Source organism: Pseudophryne corroboree, chromosome 1, assembly GCF_028390025.1.
Source record: "Pseudophryne corroboree isolate aPseCor3 chromosome 1, aPseCor3.hap2, whole genome shotgun sequence".
NCBI classification, from domain to species: domain Eukaryota; kingdom Metazoa; phylum Chordata; class Amphibia; order Anura; family Myobatrachidae; genus Pseudophryne; species Pseudophryne corroboree.
The window spans coordinates 1,085,394,166-1,085,417,353 of NC_086444.1; the positions used below are offsets into that span (position 1 = coordinate 1,085,394,166).

Here is a 23,188-nt window from a genome sequence, read left to right on the forward strand (position 1 = left end):
TGAAACAGATCTGTGGCTATATAATGGTTTTCTGTAAAAAAATAACTTGTTTTTTTTCTCTTGAACTAACAGTTACATTTATGTTGGTTTTAGTTCCACAACCACAGCTTTTGTTTTTTGTTTTTCCATTCACGAGAAGGACTGTTACTGAGATTTATTAAAGCTTGGGGAGAGAGATAAAGTGCCTGTAAAATGACAGAAGCTGGTTGGTACTGTATCTCTCTCCAATCGTTGATAAATCTCTCCCTATAGCCACTATTATCACCTGCTGCTGTCACCGCCAGCCTCAATGTCAGATTACATAACACACAATTACTAATAAGTGCTGTAAACAAAGCAGAGGTAGCATTGGTCTATTTATTAAAAACAAGTGCTAACTAAACAGCTGTATCACCATCTGTTAAGGCAATAAAGATTTTAGTTGCATGGTAATTTACCAATAATAAGGTCTAGTGGTGTAGGCAAAGGGTCACAGTATAAGGTTTGACCAGGTACAGTTTGATCATAGCCTCTTTGGCTTTGCAAGTCCCTTTTCCTGGGTTTAGGGTAAATGAAGCTTTTAGCAGCTTAGTAAATTGCGGTTTGCTTCCTTCAGCACAGGAGTAAGCGGTGCAAGCTAGGTAACACCGGGAAAGTCTCCAGTTCCTCCAGTGTTAGGGGGATATGTACTAAACCTTGAAAAGTGATACATTTCACAGTGGTAAAATACCAGCCAATCAGCTCCTATCTGACATGTCACAGGCTGTGTTTGAAAAATGACAGTTAGGAGCGGATTGGTGGGTACTTTAGCACCGTGAAATGTATCACTTTTCAAAGTTTAGTACATATCCCCCATATTGTTTTAATAAATTGAGAACGTTAAGAAAAGTAATTTCTCTGACGAAAACACTGAAGAGACTTTTCTCTGCTTAATAAATAAACTCCTGAATGATTACTGACCTCACTCCCAAGAGACCACAACTGTAGAGAATATCAATGTGACACCCTAAGTAGAATCAGTTACAGCAAATCACGTAATTCTAGGCACGTACCTTGCGGGAATTTATTTGGCTGCACAACGTACAGGAATCCTTGCACTATTTGAAATAGTAATCCTATAGGCCCTGGCTCATGGTATGCGTTGGTATCATAACTTCCAGTGGGTACATATCCAAAATCCAAGGGTGCCAGCGGCCTGTCATTAAGGAGGGGTTTCTCAGAGACTGTATGTCCACAGAAGAGCAGCAGCAGTAAGTACAGTTTCCGAGCCATGTGTGTTAAAACCACATCAGCCTGAAAGGTGGTTGGGTTGAAATACAACCGGAGTCTCCGCTGTACCAGAAGTAGTGTTGTGGAGAGCAGCCGACGGTCTTAGTCCTCTGTCTGAGCTGCACGTCTGCTCACTTGGAGGTAGAAAGGGATTTAGCAGACAGGATCTTACAGGTCACTGCTGGGAAGAAGGGAAAACAAAACCGTATTAAGATCCATAGATTAAGAATACAACTCAGTAGATGCCATGCAGGAGATCAGGAAGGAACGGAAATATTTTATGTATATGATGCTGGATTACTGCGAGGAACTATCATGGTTCCCTACTGCAGTGTATGACTGTAATAATTATTAGCTTGCAAGCACTTTATTAAAAAATTATAATTCATACATTTAATCTTGCATGTCCTATACTTACCACCATGTAAGTAGTAGTACACCAGGCTTTCTACGGACTTATGTATTAAAGTAGGTTGGCAGACAATTCTCCGGAAACAGGATTGCAGCATTATTTAAATACCGGGGCTATTTACTATGCAGGTACTGCTGTATAGATCAGATATCTGCAGCTGCCCCTCTCTGGTCGCAAAATCAGCCTCCATAGCTTTCCTTTCCTTTTGTAATTTAGCCCAAATAGCTAACACCATCTTTAGACGGCATTAGTCATTGTAGCCTACAATTATCCATTGCAGCCAGCGCTTGCACATCCATGGCCCAATACAGCCACTGACCGCTAAGAGAATATCACTTAATATCAAATAAATCTAATGTGTTGCAAAACGTGTCAGTAACGAACGATGCAAAACAGGGAAAATCTGCGTTATGTAACACCTATTATTCCTCTAAGTGACATATGGGGTACTCAAACAACTTAACAAAATGATAACCAGCCTCTTGCGCTCCCAGATCTATTGTATCAATTACACACACCGGTTAACATGTAGTATAACTTCAAATTCCCAGTGGGAACACGCATGAAGACACTATAGAGACAAACTTAAATATTAGTTCAGTCCCGGATACACGTAACGGTTTCTTTGAATTTTTCTACTGCAGTGAAATAAAAGGAGGTGACCTTACATCAGATTCCTTTCTCGAATGCGCATCAAGGTTTCTTTCATTCCCTCAAGGTACAGAAGACTTCACAAGAGTGGAGTAATTAAAAAAAATCCATTTGTTAACAACACCCTGATTTGTACAATAATATTCCAGGGCACAAAAACAAAGCAGTGTCCCGCGGGTCGCAGTGTCCCACGGGCATGGGGGGCAGATTGGGAGAGTCAGTGATCACCGCTGCTCTGCTCTACAAAACAGCCGGTGATCATCTATCAGTGCGTGGAGGGTTGACCGGGTGCTGCCCAGCTGCTCAGGGAGCACTAACTGGGCACTCCCCCAAAATGACAAAAAAGGGGGTTGTGTCACTAGTAGGACACGCCCCTGTGAGGCCACGCCTACTACTTTTGAAGCCACACCCCTTTTTCTGCCATAAGTCCCATTTTGCCTTCTACAAAAGTTGGGAGGTATGCTGTAGTATTGTTTGTAAGAGATGGACAGTTCCTCCCTCTGGGTGTAATGGTGGTTAGAATGGCATGAGCACATGTGCTCCCGCTTTGTATGTATGGAAAACCCTGTGTACATTCCCCCTATGCATAGCTGTATACATCTTGTGGTTCTATTCGTACAGTATGTTTGCTTTACCATGAATTATCATCAGTGCGCATCAAACTGGTGAAAAAAGATGCCCATGTACTGTATCAGACATATTTTTATACTTCCAACCGACTCTGTGGGTGTAGTTTTCTTTATACGCCCTCACTGAACTTTATCTAGGTTTCACCTTTCCAGCCGTAAGTGGAGATGCGCTTGAAATGCATACGACACTGTGTACTTTCTACTTGGTTCAAACCCATTTTTCCATTGCCTTGTGCTTGTGGACACTTGCTTGCATTTGCCCCCAGGCTAAAAGTTGCCAGCCAGCCCTTTGCCCACCAGAAAGGTCACTAACACTGCTAACACATTATATCAATCTATCACAGATTTACCATAATAGTGCCCACCTAATCTGTACAAAGCAATTTAGGACCGCCACTGATTAAAATCACCTATGGGCAAATAGGAGGGGTGCTAATACCCAGAGGCATAGTGTGGAGCCATGGCACCCAGAGCAGGCTCATGTCATGGTGCTACCTCCACCCCCATTCACACACACGATTAATCATTTAACCCCCTTTTAAACTATTTCCTCAAGAACCCAATAAACTGATCTGCAGATATATCTATGGACGGATCGGGCAGTGTGCTGTGCATACACACTGCCCGATCCGTCGGGGACTGACGTCATGAACTGGGTGGGCGTGTACGCCCGCCCAGTTCAGCTGTCAATCACCGCCGGCCGCCGCAGCATGTGTACGGGCAGTCGGCCGACCGCCCCGTACACACACAGCGACGCGCCAATATATCGGTAGATATATTGGCCGTCGGCTGTGCTGCGCGGCCGACGCGATACGTCTGTGAACGACCGTACACACTGGCCGACGGTCCCGCGATATATCGGCCGTTCAAGAGAACTAGAGTTGTTGGTGATGGTCTGTCAGTTGGACCCTCATCTCAGCCTACGTGGTTTGTGGGTGCAGGGGGTATAACTGATTTGTGGCTGTTCCGTCTTTGCCACCATATGTCTCTAATTTTATCATTCAAAATAAAGTTCACCCGTTTCCCTGTCGTTCATGTCTCCTGTGCAATTATTTTTGATAAGTAGGTTGTTTTTTTTAACTGCTGGAATGTGTGGGCTGACATCAGTCATTAGTGCATTTATATAAAAACCAACATTTGTCTACATGTAAACATTATAAACATATATATAAATATATATATATATATATATATATATATATATATATATATATATATATTTTATGACAGTCTAAACCATTTGAGCATTATAATCTCAGGAGACAGAGCAGAGTGTGATGTCTTTATATAAACAGAGCCACAGAGCAGAGCAGTTTAACTCTCTGAACAATTAAAAATCTCCATCAAATCGTAAAATAGTGAGTGCCGTTACTGATGCTCCCAGAGGTCAGCTGTGAAACAGGATAAAAGATGAAAGGTAAGCAAGCAGACTCTCCAAACATGAGATTAAACAGACAATGGTCCCCATAGACAAAGGAGCTCACTGTTACTTTGATTTGGGAACCATAAGTTAAGAATCACTAATTATAATAACAAATGTAAGTGCCTGATATTAGAGAGGTTATCATTAGTGCAGTGATCCGGTTTGGAATGTTATGTGTAATAGAGGCGTCATCACACATGCAGGAAGTGTAGTGTGTCTTGTGTAATGGCTGTATCGATGACTGTAGATTATTTTGCACCCCTAGAGAGTGCAGCCGTGTACAAAGTAAAGCAAATGCCTAGATCACATACCCTAAAGTGGTTATATGCCTTCTAAATAGACATGAGGCCAAGAAGCATATTATCAAAAGCCAAAGAGCATGTTTTTTGGTTGAAAATAAGTGGTGGGGAGTGTAATGGTAGATAATAAATAATTAGATAGATGTGTGGCATACTGGAATGTTAACAGATATTGGAAGTTCCAAAAGCCATTTAATTCTTATCAGTGAGTGGGGGAGTTTATGGCTCCAAAACCAGTTCTGGCAGACCCTGTCACATGTAGGGGTTAGGACAGGAAGTGTAGGTTTTTTTTGAGGAGAATGAACAAAGCACAGGGTAGAGTTTCAGTGTGAGCTGAGGACTGAGATGGAGGGCACAGGTTAGTGTCCTGGAGAAATGCAGTCTGGGGACTGTGGAACAAGCATGGTACTCCACAATCCGTGGCATTATGGAGAAGCATGTAGGTTCTGCTAGAAAGAGCAAGAGATATCCAGATTTGCAGTGTGAGAGCAGCTACAGCATGAACAATCAGTGGAAGAAATAAAGGGGATCTTCATCTTCAGGGGTGTCTAAGAAGCAGGACGGGAGGTGTGAGTCTGCGGGAGAGGATGAGCTGAGTGAGTGGTAGGAAACCACGTTTGGCGGAAGGCCCCCACTGCAGTGACGTGTCCATGAGAGATCCTGTTTAGATAGAGCCCCTAGCGAATGGGGGAGAGCACACCGAAATGAATCTCAGTTTGCGGTCGCCGCACTACTGATTCCCAGAGACTGCACTGGTATGTAATATAATCAATTCTTAATGCCGTTATTGCCATTGAAGCGAATTAAAAGAAATGTAACCTGATGTAACTCATATGAATATTACCCTGAAGAGAGAACAAGAAATCAAATGTTATTGTCGTGATAACCCTGTCTGAACTGTGACTAAACTGCTTGCTTATGTGATGACACGGCCTGGTGTGCAATGCTTATTAAATCACTGATGGACCCGGCCCTGCCCGGCTATCACACATGTATAGATTAGAGGCGGTACTACCACTGGTGCAGCAGGTACATTGCTTCTGAGGACTAAGGGGCACACTGCTGCCCAGACCAGCAATGAGTTATCCCTTGGCTTCCTCCCACAGACCATTTTGAGCAATGTCAGATAAATGGCTCAGTACAGAGAGCAGGGTGAGCCCCACTGCCTCTCCCTGTCACCCATTACCATGTGGCATATTGTGAACTTGGGTTGGGGTGGAGGAGGGGGCCCAAATTATATTTTTGCACCTGGGCCCACCACTCATGTTCCGCAACTGATATTGATACTTATAAAAATGTTTTGTTTTGTTTATAAATGCATTTCATATTTGTCATTCTTCAGATACAGCAGAATGAGGGTAAAATTCACTCAACTGCCAAACGTATACATTTTTAGAAAACATCATTACGGCTAAAGACAAAAAATGTATAAGTGATAAGTACAAACTGCCGTTTAGAATGCTGAAGTAGCCTGCACTAACATGGGGTGGTACTGGATATACCGGCGCCGGAATCCCGACTGCCGGTATACCGACAACTAATCTCCCTCTTTGGGTGTTCACGACACCCATGGAGGGAGAATAAATAGCGCGACCGTGCCCGCTGCGTGGCGTGCATAGCGAGCCTGCAAGGGGCTCTTTTGCGCTTGCACCGCTGCCGGCATTCCGGTGGTCGGGATCACGGCGCCGGTATGCTGGGCGTCGGGATCCCAATCGCGGCAATTCATACTACACCCCTAATATGTGTATAAGATAGATAATAGCCAGTTCTCAGCTAAGTAGCCAAGGGTCACTCCACTCCCGGATAGCAAAGCATACAAAATAATGTCCTAGTGCATAACCACAGTAACGGTGCCAGCAGGTACCGCAGATTGACAAATAATAATAAAAAAAGAAAACTTCTGATCCAAGTCCTAAGCCAAAAGATTTATTAAGAAAGAAATTCACAATAATGTAAGTAAAATCAAGAAGCTGGAATGACCAATAAAAACTGTAACACCACCTAACACCTGTGTACAACATGTAGATCCACAGAGACAATACAACATGAAGTTCAAACGGCCTCCACAGGGGCTGGCTGTCAGCTATACTGGATGCAAATAACAGCAAGTGGTCCTGGCTTTCTACAAGCACACAGCAGCAGAAAAATGGGCATGAGCCAAGCGCACGCCAGTACAATTCTCATCTCTACTTATGGCTGAAGAGGCGTAACTGGGCTGTAACAGGCAATTTGATGTAGATACAGCTCAGTCAGGGTGTGTTGGTGGAACTGCACAAAGAGTTGGTTCCAGCATAAATACACCTGCGTCCGCATGCAACAAGATTAGGCTGATAGACAATGATGATGATTAGTAACAAACCATATATACATAGTTTTTTCCATACATGCAAAGTGGGAGCACGTGTCCCAGTCTGTCTAATGGGCATCACGCCCAGATGAAGACACTGTCCATCTCTTGCAAACACAGATGATCTAACATGATCATACTGTACAAACGTGATTGCTGGCACTGGTCACAAACCAAGACATATCAGTAATATTATGATTAATACCTGCAGTAAGTAAAGTACCGCTCTGTTGGGTCAATACAATTAGCCACAAGGGGGGCAAGATGCCATTGCAACGGCATAGAAACATCAGCTGAACTTGCCCCCCCTCACAGCCTTATCTTGTCCAGACTTTTTTTTTTATTTTTTATACACAGCCCTAAGAGGCTGCAAACCAAAAACCGCATGTTCACAGCATATAACTACACTTACTCATGGGGCGAGTCACAGCGCGGCTAACTGAATTCACCCCTGTAGGTAAAAACAAATAAGAATACTACCAATTTTACATTAAACATACATTTAACTCTTACAACAAACAATCTACTACATATATATCAACAACCTTAAATAGTGACCACTTTATATATTGGTAAAATAAATGATGAATTATCATTCTCAATGATTATTTTTTTTTTAACAAGTAGACCCCTTCCTCATTAAAAATAAGTTCCCAGATCGGACATCCCCCTTCCTCCTTTGTTTAAAATCACACCCCGGACCAGACAGCCACCCTCAATTACTGTATGATCATACCCCACACTAGGCATCCTCCCTCAATTATGATCGTACCCCAGACCTGACAGCCTCCCTCAGTTATGACCATACCCCAGACCTGACAGCCTCCCTCAGTTATGATGACACCCCAGACCTGACAGCCTCCCTCAGTTACTGTATGATCATACCCCAGACCTGACAGCCTCCCTCAGTTATGATCATACCCCAGACCTGACAGCCTCCCTCAGTTATGATCGTACCCCAGACCGGACAGCCTCCCTCAGTTATGATCATACCCCAGACCTGACAGCCGCCCTCAATTATGATCATACCCCAGACCTGACAGCCTCCCTCAGTTATGATCATACCCCAGACCTGACAGCCGCCCTCAATTATGATCATACCCCAGACCGGACAGCCTCCCTCAGTTATGATCATACCCCAGACCTGACAGCCGCCCTCAATTATGATCATACCCCAGACCGGACAGCCTCCCTCAGTTATGATCATACCCCAGACCTGACAGCCTCCCTCAGATATGATCATACCCCAGACCGGACAGCCTTCCTCAGTTATGATCATACCCCAGACCTGACAGCCTCCCTCAGTTATGATCATACCCCAGGCCTGACAGCCTCCCTCGGTTATGATGACACCCCAGACCTGACAGCCTCCTTCAATTATGCAACATACAATAGACCTAACAACCTCTCCTCCTTCCTCAATTACTGTCAATTTCAAACTTGACAACTCCCTCAATTAAAATCATATCCCAGAACTGCCCCCCAGACCTGACAAACCCCCTTTTCTCCCTCAATTCAAATCATGTCCTAGAACTGCCCTGCCCTAAATCTGTCAGCCCCTCCCTTCTCCCTCAATGAAAATCATGTCCCAGAACTGCCCCTCCAGACCAAACAACCCCTACGTCTCATTCAGTTAATATCGTGTCACAGAACTGCCCCTGCCCCCCCCCCCCCAACACACTCCTCCTTCAACAAAACTAAATTATAATATACTTTCAAGAGAAAATGCTTACAACATGTTTTCATTGCTAGTCTCAATTGTAAGTAGTAACGGTGTAATAGTTTTAAAGTGTTGTTCTTGCGCAATTCACCTGTAGCCTGCACACATACTTGCTTACTGTTCCGGAATGTCGGGGAGTCGGCAGACATACACATTTTCAGACTCCCATGTGAGGTGGCCACATGCCTGCTTACGGCCAATTTTCTAAGCAGGTGCTCACTGATGCCATTCGCTATATATTGTGGACATACCAAAAATTGCACAATGCCCTGATTCATAGCATTGTGTGGCGAGTGGTGGGGCCTGCTCGTGCAATTTGCATCCCCCAAACTTGCCCTTGGACCCCCACTCCAGAATCTCCTATAAATAAGACTTAAAAAGTAGGCAAATACATACATAGTGGAGGCAGACATTTTGTTTTGCACATCAACATTTATGAAAATGCAATCTTCAAATGACTGGGATCCAGTGAGGTTAGTGAGGTGCTCAATGGCCGAATAGTCAAAAGGCACCAATTTCTAGTAAACTGATGACGCTGTATTTTCATAAAAATAGATTCACTGTATAAAATATATTAGTAAATCACTAGTAGAAGATTATGTATATCGTCTGTATACAAACCTAAACTATATCTATTTAATAATCTGCTAGGGTCTGTCTGTCTCCACCATGCATGTACAATGGGATCCGGGGGGCGAGTTCCCCAATGGCGCATGTTACTAGGGAGAGGGGACAGACCATAGCTTAGCAGGCAAGGAGGTGGAATATTCTGTTGGGGACAGAGCTACAAAGAGAGGAGGCAGGTGTGGAGCAGCAACTAGAGAGAGAGGTTGGGCAATGGACAGACACTGAGGTGACCCGGCATGTCTCTTCCCTACTACACATATTAGATATCTATACATAAATGCATACCAGAAGACGAATATCCTGACAACCAAATATATTAAATATCAAAACACTGATTCAGTGTGGCTGTGGTCTAAAAATATTTATCCGAGTGCCGCCACCTGCTTTGCACATTTTGGGTCCTGGACTAAGGGACACCTAGGAAGGCACCGGGATTTTACTCATTTTATAGTGGAGTGCTGTCTGCGTGATTATATATGTATATAAGCGGCTCCAGAGGAGCTGCTGCAGCTCAGTTCAAAGTTCAAATAGGGAAGGCAGACTAACTGCCAGTAAATCAGTTTGAAATGGCACTTGGTGACAGTTGGTGTGGCTCCCCGATTTGAAATTTGAACTGACCTGCAGCCCCCCACTGGAGCCGCCACTGTATATATTATATTATATTTATTTATTAATTAGGTATATTGTAACTAAGTGCAAATATAGCTGTTACAAAAGTAAACCTATGACAATATAAATGGGAAATCTAAGTAATGCACACAACTATATACTTTCATTGATATTTGTAGTGCTACATTCACATCCAATTATTACATAATTCTGTTTTTCATTCTTGCGATCTCTTACATTCAGATATTCTCCTCCTGTGAGACTTCTCATTACATACATTCTGATTTTTTTTCTAGATTTATAGTTTCATATATTGTTGTTGTCAAGGACAGAGATTTAAGAATTATTTGGGTCTATTATTAATGGGCAAGAATCCTATCCCGTTGAATATATATATATATATATATATATATATATAAGTGCGCTGTCTTGGAGTGCTCAGGCGCTCTACTCTGGCTCCGGTATTCTGATCTCCGGCTCCTGCACTGTGTCCCCGGTCATCTGCTGGCATTTACAGCAGTTTAGAATCAGATGACTGGGTCACAGTGCAGGAAGCCGGCGATCACATGACCAGAACCGGAGGTTCACATGAACAGAACCCTGTATACTTCCCCGTACACTGTGTAAGTAAACGGGGAAGTTTAGATTAGTGGTGCGGGGGGGGGGAGTCATCACAAGGGCAGTGGGTGCCTGATGGTGTAGGTGAAAACTACACAGATAAGGCTGTGGAGTGGAATCACAGAGACAGAGCTTTCTCGCCAGCTCTGTCCTTGCATGCGTTAATTGATACATCCATACAATGTCATCAAGTAACACATTGCGGATTGGAGCGATTTTATCATAGGACGTCCTCAGATGCAGATGGTGATAAATCTGCCCCTAAGAAACATTAAGCCTGTACTTCATCTTTTTAGGCTTACTATGGCATACCTCCCAACTATTCATTCCGAAGATAGGGACCCTTGCTCACCGGAGAGGGGGCATGGCCTCACAACTTGGCCATGTATTCAACATTTTGGGGGGAGTGCCCAGTGCTCCCAGAGCAGCCTCACACTTTCAGATCAGATCAGCGGGTGATAGAAGGCTTCCCCCCCGTCACTGGGACCAGTAACGGATTTACCGATATGAGACTAGAGCAGCCACTTAGGGCACCGCGGGTCTCAGGAGGAACCCCAAAAGCGCTGAATCTGACTGGTGCCGATGTCCAGGCACACCGGAGCCACAGTATAGTGAAGAAACTCAAAATAAACTACAGCTCCCAGCAGCGCTTGCCCGGCTTCCATCTCTACGCCCCTGGCTATAGGTACTTAAGTTATCATAGTGCTTCACTGTTACTATGGCACACTAGAACAGAACATGATCTCTAAGAGAAGGAGAGCATATGACCAATCCCTTCTTTATGGCTCTTTTTGGTCTCCTACGTGATAGATGGAGACTTTTTATGTATTTTTATGATGTGATTAGAACTGAACTACATCACCATGTTCCGACGCCCCCTGCACTGCCCACTTGACTTCACAATTCCCCACCCCCCCTCATCATCATCATCAGCCACTATGAAAGATACTTGTGTTTAGCCTCTCCTGCAATAATTGAGTAGTGCTCCCGTAATGATCAAACAGTGGGGCAAATGTAATGTTAGGGGCCTTTTTTTTATCAAATAGCCTAAAGAAGCCATGTTTTCTATTGCAGCGTTTCACATAGCTATTTAACAAAAATAAAAAATAAAAAAAACCTACACACCAAAAACCAGACACTTGATGTCCCTTCTGACCATGCATCCCTTACCTGGTCACACATATGCACTGCACCTGGAACCAGGATCTGGGTAAATTTCTAAAAAAAAAAAAAGTTTACAGAATTTTAATGCAGTCTTGATAAGAAAAATATTTATTTATTTGAATAATACAGTATTTTGTCTTTGTACCACATCTGCTACAGTCATCATGAGATGACAATAGCATAGGACAGCCTGTGATACTGGTACTGCTGCTGTTTTTGTTTTTTTATAAATATGCTGTAACTACTGTAGCTTCTCCGAGTCCCAGAGGTGGCCACTACTGGCCAGGGCTAGTGACATATCCACGGTACTAAATATGTAAAATGCGGCATTGTATGCTACAAATGGGGACTCAACTGCTGGGCTGGGTCCTTGCTGGGCCTCTCCAACAGGCCCAGGTAATTAGTACCTCCCCTCTTCATCCCTTTCCAGGGCCGTTTCTAGGGCTTGGCGAGTCGTGCAGTTGCACATGGGTGCCATGGTCAGAGTCTGCAGCAGTATTCCATGCAATCTAGCCAACCGCATGTACTGTAATACTACTGAAAATGTTCCACCCAAAATGGCCACTGCCATAGAGGAGACAAATGTTAGATGTCCTACTGGAACTCTAGCATCTGTCAGGGAAAGGACCTCTAGTAATCATCTATTTAACCTTTGTGGAAAGGACCGCCCTTACAGCATGTTAATGTTTTCTCAAATCTCCGTTTGTTGTAGAGTATTTTGTTTTATTTATGCATTACTGTGTGACATAATATGGTGTCAGGGCCATAACTGTTTGGGGCATAATTTGGTGTCAGGGTCATAATATGGTGCAAGGGGCATTACTGTATGTGGCATAATATGGTGTAAAGGGGACTTAATGGTATACAGGGCATGTTTGGCATAATAGGTAATCTTTTCCTGCAAGGCCATGCCCATCGCAGTGAGGCCACATGCCTTTTCAAAAGCAAATATTTTATATTTAGAATGTCTATTGGGCAGGCGCATTTTTGAATGTCTATGGGGAAGAGTCAGGCCACATTTTTTATAGTTCGCACTAAGAGCCAAATTGTCTAGAAACAGCCCTGCTTTTGTCTTCCCTTAAATAGGGAGAATCCCTAAATCCGATGAAAACAACCCCTTAGGCTACAGCCAAACATAGCGGTCAAGTGGGTCCCGTTGAATGGGACCCGCTTCGTCGGGACGGGGGTTTTGTGTGCACACGGATCCTGTTCTGCGAGATCCCACAGAACAGGATTCGGTCAGTGACACGAGATTTCAACAGCACATTTCAATTACTGATGAGCGGTTCGGATCCTCGGGATCCGTACCCGCCCGAACTTCACCTTTTTTTTCACGGGTCCGAGTGACTCGGATCCTCTCGCCTTGCTCGGTTAACCCGAGCGCGCCCGAACGTCATCATCCCGCTGTCGGATTCTCGCGAGATTCAGATTCTATATAAGGAGCCGCGCGTCGCCGCCATTTTTCACTCGTGCATTGGAAATGATAGTGAGAGGACGTGGCTGGCGTCCTCTCACTTTGTTTCAGGGGGCTGCAGTGCAAATATCTTTATTCTGGGGACCAGCAATATTATATAGGAGGAGTACAGTGCAGAGTTTTGCTGACCAGTGACCACCAGTATTATACGTTCTCTGCCTGAAAAACGCCCCATATCTGTGCTCAGTGTGCTGCATATATCTGTGCTCACACTGCTTTATTGCGGTGACTGGGGACCACCAGTATTATATTGGAGGAGTACAGTGCAGAGTTTTGCTGACCAGTGACCACCAGTATTATACGTTCACTGCCTGAAAAATGCTCCATATCTGTGCTCACTGTGCTGCATATATCTGTGCTCACACTGCTTTATTGTGGGGACTGGGGACCACCAGTATATTATATAGGAGGAGTACAGTGCAGAGTTTTGCTGACCAGTCACCACCAGTATTATACGTTGATCTATTACTGGCATATAATTCCACACATTAAAAAATGGAGAACAAAAATGTGGAGGGTAAAATAGGGAAAGATCAAGATCCACTTCCACCTCGTGCTGAAGCTGCTGCCACTAGTCATGGCCGAGACAATGAAATGCCATCAACGTCGTCTGCCAAGGCCGATGCACAATGTCATAGTAGAGAGCATGTAGAATCCCAAAAAATAAAGCTCAGTAAAATGACCCGAAAATCTAAATCAAAATCATCTGAGGAGAAGCGTAAACTTGCTAATGTGCCATTTACGACACGGAGTGGCAAGGAACGGCTGAGGCCCTGGCCTATGTTCATGGCTAGTGGTTCAGCTTCACCTGAGGATGGAAGCAGTCATCCTCCTGCTAGAAAACTTAAAAAAGAGTTAAGATGGCAAAAGCACAGCAAAGAACTGTGCGTTCTAAATCACAAATCCCCAAGGAGAGTCCAATTGTGTCGGTTGCGATGCCTGACCTTCCCAACACTGGACGGGAAGAGGTTACGCCTTCCACCATTTGCACGTCCCCTGCAATTGCTGGAAGGAGCACCCGCAGTCCAGTTCCTGATAGTCAAATTGAAGATGTCACTGTTGAAGTACACCAGGATGAGGATATGAATGTTGCTGGCGCTGGGGAGGAAATTGACAAGGAGGATTCTGATGGTGAGGTGGTTTGTTTAAGTCAGGCACCCGGGGAGACACCTGTTGTCCGTGGGACGAATATGGCCATTGACATGCCTGGTCAAAATACAAAAAAAAAATCACCTCTTCGGTGTGGAATTATTTCAACAGAAATGCGGACAACTGGTGTCAAGCCGTGTGTTGCCTTTGTCAATGTAATAAGTAGGGGTAAGGACATTAACCACCTAGGAACATCCTCCCTTATACGTCACCTGGACCGCATTCATCAAAAGTCAGTGACAAGTTCAAAAACTTTGGATGACAGTGGAAGCAGTCCACTGACCACTAAATCCCTTCCTCTTGTAACCAAGCCCTGCAAACCACACCACCAACTCCCTCAGTGTCAATTTCCTCCTTACACAGGAAAGCCAATAGTCCTGCAAGCCATGTCACTGTCAAGTCTGACGAGTCCTCTCCTGCCTGGGATTCCTCCGATGCATCCTTGAGTGTAACGCCTACTGCTGCTGGCGCTCCTGTTGTTGCTGCTGGGAGTCGATCGGCATCCCAGAGGGGAAGTCGGAAGACCACTTGTACTACTTCCAGTAAGCAATTGACTGTCCAACAGTCCTTTGTGAGGAAGATGAAATATCACAGCAGTCATCCTGCTGCAAAGCGGATAACTCAGGCCTTGGCAGCCTGGGCGGTGAGAAACGTGTGTCCGGTATCCACCGTTAATTCACAGGCAACTAGAGACTTCATTGAGGTACTGTGTCCCCGGTACCAAATACCATCTAGGTTCCATTTCTCTAGGCAGGCGATATCGAAAATGTACACAGACGTCAGAAAAAGAGTCACCAGTGTCCTAAAAAATGCAGTTGTACCCAATGTCCACTTAACCACGTACATGTGGACAAGTGGAGCAGGGCAGACTCAGGACTATATGACTGTGACAGCCCACTGGGTAGATGTATTGCCTCCTGACAATGCCTATTCTATACCTTGTATAAAACACTCTAAAAGGTTAAAGAACACAGTACGCAATTAGCGTATGGAATACCGTAAGAGTACGCACGTAGCGTAGCGAACGCTTAGCCGTGGACGAGACGCATGAGCGGCACGTTCGCTCACGGCTTAGAGCGTAAAGGCAAGCACGCTATAGGCTGCCGACTAACGTAATGATACGCTATCAGCGTAGCGGACGCTCGAGACCACGAGGAGATCACAAGCGGCGCTGACGCTCACAGAGTTAAACCTTTATAACTATGCCATAAACAATGTACTTATACTGTAAACCCTTGTGCAGTGATAAGGTGTAAATGCAACACAGTGTAACCTTGTTAGTTTAAAAGCTGTATGAGCGTATGTGACGCTCAGAGAACCCCTTAGCAATATAATAAACACTCAAATACCGGTCTAAGGGTCTAACGCCTTTTAAGGAAATGAATGAACGTTCAATTGCAAAAGAATAATACAATACAAGTTATACACTACCAAGATAACATAAAATACCTAACCGAATCATTACACATAAAATACAATAAAGACACCATTACATTTAAGGGGGAAGGAGAGAGAGAATAGCTTATAACATTAAAATAAGAGACAATATGGTTGCAGAGAACTTACGCACCAGGGGAAACAATCGCAAGCGCCTTTTCTGGATATCCAGCTCCCGATTATCAGCAATGAGAACCGTTGAAGAGAGTAGAGAGCTGGCCCAGATCGGCTTGTCCTTTTATACACTACACACAATACAGTACAATGGTCCCTACATTCTTATTGTTCATTGGACACAGGAATTCGTCTTCGCATTATAACAAAAGGTCATAGGTTGGTTCATACAGGTGGGCTGTGACTATTCCTAACTGCTCAGGTGGGTGGGAAACTGGGTTTCCCGCCGCATGGGTAATAAAGTGCAAATATAGTAAATGTCCATAAACTTCTTATGTCCATAACTATACGCACGAGCGATTAATCCGCTTCAAACCAACACCGGAATATTGCTAATTATATTCTCTTCCGATGGATACTAAACACCACTGTGTAACCCCTGTCTGACCCTTCGTATCAAACAAAGAGGGATCTCTTTGTCCCCGAACATACTACATTAACTAAACTTTCAGATTCTATCAAAGGGACCATAATCTACAAAATACATTATATGAATAAAATGTTACGATTGAGTCGCCCGCTAGACGAACACCAACTCTACCGTAAATGCGCATACCGTGCGCCTGCGGGTGCACGCAACTGAGAGTATGCGCACGCACGGGAGGGCTCATGCACACGCAGCAGGCACTCGCATGAGGTACATATATGGCAGTGTGTAGCGTGATATTTTTCTGACTTTGACACTCCCGCAGCAAGAACAGCAGCGGCGGCACCAGTAGCAGCATCTCGCAAACGCCAACTCGTTCCTAGGCAGGCTACGCTTTGTATCACCGCTTTCCATAAGAGGCACACAGCTGAGAACCTCTTACGGAAACTGAGGAACATCATCGCAGAATGGCTTACCCCAATTGGACTCTCCTGGGGATTTGTGACATCGGACAACGCCACCAATATTGTGCGTGCATTACATGTGGGCAAATTCCAGCACGTCCCATGTTTTGCACATACATTGAATTTGGTGGTGCAGAATTATTTAAAAAACAACAGGGGCGTGCAAGAGATGCTGTCGGTGGCCCGAAGAATTGCGGGCCACTTTCGGCATTCAGCCACCGCATGCCGAAGACTGGAGCACCAGCAAACAGTCCTGAACCTGCCCTGCCATCATCTGAAGCAAGAGGTGGTAACGAGGTGGAAGCAAAAGGCCATTCAAGCCTATACATCTGCCTACGATATAGGCAAAGGAGGGGGAATGCACCTGACTCAAGCGCAGTGGAGAATGATTTCAACGTTGTGCAAGGTTCTGCAACCCTTTGAACTTGCCACACGTGAAGTCAGTTCAGACACTGCCAGCCTGAGTCAGGTCATTCCCCTCATCAGGCTTTTGCAGAAGTAGCTGGAGACATTGAAGGAGAAGCTAAAACAGAGCGATTCCGCTAGGCATGTGGGACTTGTGGATGGAGCCCTTAATTCGCTTAACCAGGATTCACGGGTGGTCAATCTGTTGAAATCAGAGCACTACATTTTGGCCACCGTGCTCGATCCTAGATTTAAAACCTACGTTGTATCTCTCTTTCCGGCAGACACAAGTCTGCAGAGGTTCAAAGACCTGCTGGTGAGAAAATTGTCAAGTCAAGTGGAACGTGACCCGTCAACAGCTCCTCCTTCACATTCTCCCGCAACTGGGGGTGCGAGGAAAAGGCTAAGAATTCCGAGCCCACCCGCTGGCGGTGATGCAGGGCAGTCTGGAGCGAGTGCTGACATCTGGTCCGGACTGAATGACCTGCCAATGATTACTGACATGTCGTCTACTGTCACTGCATATGATTCTGTCACCATTGAAAGAATGGTGGAGGATTATATGAGTGACCGCATCCAAGTAGGCACGTCAGACAGTCCGTACGTATACTGGCAGGAAAAAGAGGCAATTTGGAGGCCCTTGCAGAAACTGGCTTTATTTTACCTAAGTTGCCCCCCCTCCAGTGTGTACTCCGAAAGAGTGTTTAGTGCAGCCGCTCACCTTGTCAGCAATCGGCGTACGAGGTTACTTCCAGAAAATGTGGAGAAGATGATGTTCATCAAAATGAATTATAATCAATTCCTCCGTGGAGACATTCACCAGCAATTGCCTGCAGAAAGTACACAGGGACCTGAGATGGTGGATTCCAGTGGGAACGAATTAATAATCTGTGAGGAGGGGGATGTACACAGTGAAAGGGGTGAGGAATCGGAGGATGATGATGAGGTGGACATCTTGCCTCTGTAGAGCCAGTTTGTGCAAGGAGAGATTGATTGCTTCTTTTTTGGTGGGGGCCCAAACCAACCAGTCATTTCAGTCACAGTTGTGTGGCAGACCCTGTCGCTGAAATGATGGGTTTGTTAAAGTGTGCATGTCCTGTTTATACAACATAAGGGTGGTTGGGAGGGCCCAAGGATAATTCCATCTTGCACCTCTTTTTTCTTTCATTTTTCTTTGCATCATGTGCTGTTTGGGGACTATTTTTTTGAAGTGCCATCCTGCCTGACACTGCAGTGCCACTCCTAGATGGGCCAGGTGTTTGTGTCGGCCACTTGGGTCGCTTAGCTTAGTCACACAGCTACCTCATTGCGCCTCTTTTTTTCTTTGCATCATGTGCTGTCTGGGGACAATTTTTTTAATCTGCCATCCTGTCTGACACTGCAGTGCCACTCCTAGATGGGCCAGGTGTTTGTGTCGGCCACTTGGGTCGCTTAGCTTAGTCATCCAGCGACCTTGGTGCAAATTTTAGGACTAAAAATAATATTGTGAGGTGTGAGGTGTTCAGAATAGACTGGAAATGAGTGGAAATTATGGTTATTGAGGTTAATAATACTGTGGGATCAAAATGACCCCCAAATTCTATGATTTAAGCTGTTTTTGAGGGTTTTTTGTAAAAAAACACCCGAATCCAAAACACACCCGAATCCGACAAAAAATTTTCAGTGAGGTTTTGCCAAAACATGTCCGAATCCAAAACACGGCCGCGGAACCGAATCCAAAACCAAAACACAAAACCCGAAAAATGTCCGGTGCACATCACTAATTTTAATGTATGTGTTCACCTTGAAATCCCATCATCCCGCCATCCGGCTCATGCTGCGGTTGGATCCGGTGGAGACAGGACTGCCGCACATATGTGGGCGCCTGCATAGGTGCCCATGTACAGTCTCCTTCCGGCCACACGGGTCCTGCTGAACGGGACCCACTTGGCCGCAATGTGTGGCCGTAGCCTTAGTTCTTTAAAAATCTTTGTACTATAATATATTTCCCATGGATAATACACGATACTTCTAAATTGTTTTTATTTTCATTGTTTTGTTCTGTGAATTTACAGCTTATTAAGGTTGTTTCCTCATTAAGTATCATCCATAAAAATCTATTATGGTACAGTACCTCTGACTGGCCAAATTATCCTGAAAATTGGTAGAATGCATGCTAGTCAAGCTATAATTTTTGATTAAAGCATCTCTCAGATTTTGAACTATAGAAGAAAGAAATGGAACACAACATAAACATCATGGCTCAGTATAAACCACAGACTTATTACATGGAATAAAAACCAAAAACCAAAGAAAAGGATATAAAAAGAAAATGGAAATAGAGTATGTATATATATATATATATATATATATATATATATATATACACACGTTATGGTAAGAACTTACCGTTGATAACGTGATTTCTCTTATGTCCACAGGTATCCACAGGATAACATTGGGATATTGTCGAGCGACAGCGAAAATGGCACCAACACGGTCACGGCTTTCTGGCCTCCCAGAATGCATTGGGGCCTCCACTATATAGTCCCGCCCACTGACTCAGTCAGATCAGTTCTTTCCACAGCGATTTTAGGCAGGAACATTAGGTAGAGACCTGTACAGGCGATAAGAACACACATGCACACCCTTCCATACAAGAAGGAAGAGGTTTTAGTGACTGTCTAGATCCTCAAATCAGATGCGTCAGGGTGGGATCCCTGTGGATCCCTGTGGACATAAGAGAAATCACGTTATCAACGGTAAGTTCTTACCATAACGTATATTTCTCTGGCTGGGTCCACAGGATTATCCACAGGATAACATTGGGATTCCCAAAGCCATTTTAGTGGTGGGGACGCTCCTGATTGCACAGGAGGACCTTTCGCCCGAAGTCTGCGTCATGAGAGGCAAAAGTATCCAAGGCATAATGTCTGATGAATGTGTTTATGGAAGACCATGTGGCTGCCCTACATATCTGTTCTGCTGAAGCACCCTATTGTGCTGCCCAAGAAGGACCTACCTTACGTGTAGAGTGTGCAGAGACATTAGCCGGAATAGGGAGATCTGCATGAGAATAAGCTCCAGATATTACCATTCGGAGCCATCTCGCCAGCGTCTGTTTACTAGCAGGCAATCCTCTTCTATGGAATCCATATAGGATGAAGAGAGAATCCGTTTTCCTGATGGCACTAGTACGATCTGTGTAGATTCTCAAAGCTCGGACCACGTCCAGCGATGCTTCTCCCGCAGATAGTCCCGATACCTGAAAAGCTGGGACTACAATCTCTTCATTCAGGTGAAACTTTGATACCACCTTTGGAAGATAACTAGATCTCGTTCTGAGAACTGCTCTGTCTGAAAAAAAACTTAGGAAAGGAGACTTACATGATAATGCTCCTAAATCTGACACTCTTCTGGCTGACGCCATTGCCAGTAAAAAAAGAACTTTAACCGTTAACCACTTAAGATCTGCTCTCTCAAGTGGTTCAAACAGAGGACCCTGGAGAAATTTAAGAACTAGATTCAAATCCCACCGGAGCTGCAGGAGGAACAAATGGAGGTTGAATATGTACTACTCCTTGGAAAAACGTACGTACATTCTGTAGGTCAGCAATCTTCTGCTGAAACCATACAGTCAACGCGGAGACTTGCATCCTCAAGGAAGCAACTTTCAACCCTTTATCCAATCCTGCCTGAAGGAAATCCAAAATCCTAGCTACTTTAAAAGATCTCGGATTGTAATTTTTTCCAGTACACCAGTGAATATAGGCTTGCCAAATTCTATGATACACACGAACCGAAGAAGGCTTTCTTGCTCTAAGCATGGTTTGGATTACTTGTTTCGAAAATCCTTTAGCCTCTAAGATAGAGGTTTCAACAGCCACGCCGTCAAAGATAGGCGATCCAGATGACTGTGACAACAAGGACCCTGCATTAACAGATCTGGACGTTGAGGGAGCAGTATCGGTGCTTCCACGGACATTCTCAACAGATCTGTGTACCAATGCCTTCTTGGCCAAGCTGGAGCTATTAGAATGATTGCTCCTTTTGCCTGTTTTATCTTTCTCACTACTCTGGGTAACAGAGATATTGGAGGGAACAGATATGCCAGCTGAAACCTCCATTCTACTGACAGTGCGTCTATCAGGACCGCTCCTGGGTCCCTTGTTCTTGATCCGTACCTCAGAACTTTGTTGTTTAGACGAGACGCCATAAGGTCTATCTCTGGTAGACCCCATCTGTTCACCAGTGTCTGAAACACTTCTGGGTGTAGTGCCCATTCGGTTTCCTGAATGGTGTGCCGACTGAGAAAATCTGCTTCCCAATTTAGTACACCCGGGACAAATACTGCTGACAATGCCGGGAGATGGAGTTCTGCCCATCTTAGAATGGAAGTTACTTCCTCCATCAGACTCTTGCTGTGAGTTCCTCCTTGATGATTGAGGTATGCTACTGCCGTCGCATTGTCTGAGCGGATCTGGACTGGTCTTCCTTGTAGATTGTCGTTTGCCTGAACTAGAGCCAAGTAAACGTCCCTTATCTCCAACAGATTTATCGGCAGGCGACTTTCCCTTGCGGTCCATTTTCCTTGGAACCATAGGCTTCCGAGTACCGCCCCCCAGCCTTGCAGGCTGGCATCTGTTGTCAGGACTTGCCACTCTTTTATCCAAAAGGGTCTCCCCTTGTTTAAATGGTCTGTCTGTAGCCACCACGCTAGAGACCTTTTTACATTTACTGGAATCTTTATCATCTGCTTCTTTATCGTTTGATGATTTCCGTTCCATTTGGTCAAAATGAGATGCTGCAACGGTCTGGAGTGGAATTGCGCATATTCCACCATGTCGAAGGTTGATACCATCAGACCCAACAGTCGCATTGCTGCATGGACTGACATTGTCTGGGCTTGCAACGCTTCCTGAGCCATGACCTGCACCTTGACTATCTTTTTCTCTGGTAAGAGAACTCTCTGTAGGTCTGAATCCAATATGGCCCCCAAATGAACCATCCGCTGTGACGGATTCAGGGACGACTTCTCCCAATTTATGAGCCACCCGTGTCTCTGTAAACAAACTATCGTCTGTTGGAGATGGCTCAACAGTAAATCTTGCGACTGTGCATAGATTAACAGGTCGTCGAGGTATGGGAATATTCTTATCCCCTGCTTGCGCAGACAAGCTGCCATAACCACCATGATCTTGGTAAACACCCTGGGTGCTGTAGCTAGCCCGAACGGCAGAGCTTGGAACTGGAAATGTTCCTGGAAGATGGCAAACCTGAGGTAACACTGATGTGACAGTGCTATAGGCATATGTAGGTAAGCATCCCGTACATCCACAGATACCATGTAGTCTCCCGGTTCCATAGCCAACATTATGGAGCGTAACGTCTCCATGTGGAACTTCGGGATCCATATGTATTTGTTCAACATTTTCAGATTAAGAATTGGTCGATATGACCCATTTGGTTTCTGGATTAGAAATAGATTGGAGTAATACCCCTGTCCCTTTTGTGATGGAGGTACTGGGACAATCACACCTGACTGCAGTAATTTTTGGACTGCTTCTTGCAGGGCATTGGCCTTCGACTCTATACGAGACGGGCTGGTGCAAAAAAATCTTTGAGGAGGCTGCCTCCTGAATGGGAACCCATACCCCTGAGATACTACCTTCTGCACCCAGGCATCTGCTGTTGACTGTTGCCATATGTGTGCAAATTGAAGGAGTCGGCCCCCAACCCTGAAATCCTCCAGGCGGAGGCCCGTCTCTTCAGGTTGAGGGTTTCTGTTCAGGTTTGGAAGCTGGCTTTTTGCTAGCCCACTGCTTCCTACCCCTGGATTTAAACTGGGGTTGTTTAGGCTCCTCTTTAGCTTTTGCTTTGCTTTGCCAGCGAAATGAGCAAAATTTTAAACCCTTGGACTTAGGGTTATAGGTAGCCGGAAATCTGACCTTTTTCGATTCAGCCTCCGATTCTAGGATATCCGATAAAGGTT

The 23,188-nt window shown here is 44.8% G+C and overlaps 1 protein-coding gene across 1 annotated transcript in view; it reads right to left on the reverse strand.

The window, feature by feature from the left end:
* Positions 1–23,188, reverse strand: part of PROM1 (prominin 1) — a 359,429-nt gene that overhangs the window by 325,982 nt on the left and 10,259 nt on the right. Inside the window, exon 2 of the mRNA XM_063921206.1 lies at positions 1,032–1,429. Coding sequence (XP_063777276.1) covers positions 1,032–1,251 — 220 coding nt within the window. The 5' untranslated portion in view covers positions 1,252–1,429. The remainder of the gene's footprint in view (positions 1–1,031; positions 1,430–23,188) is intronic.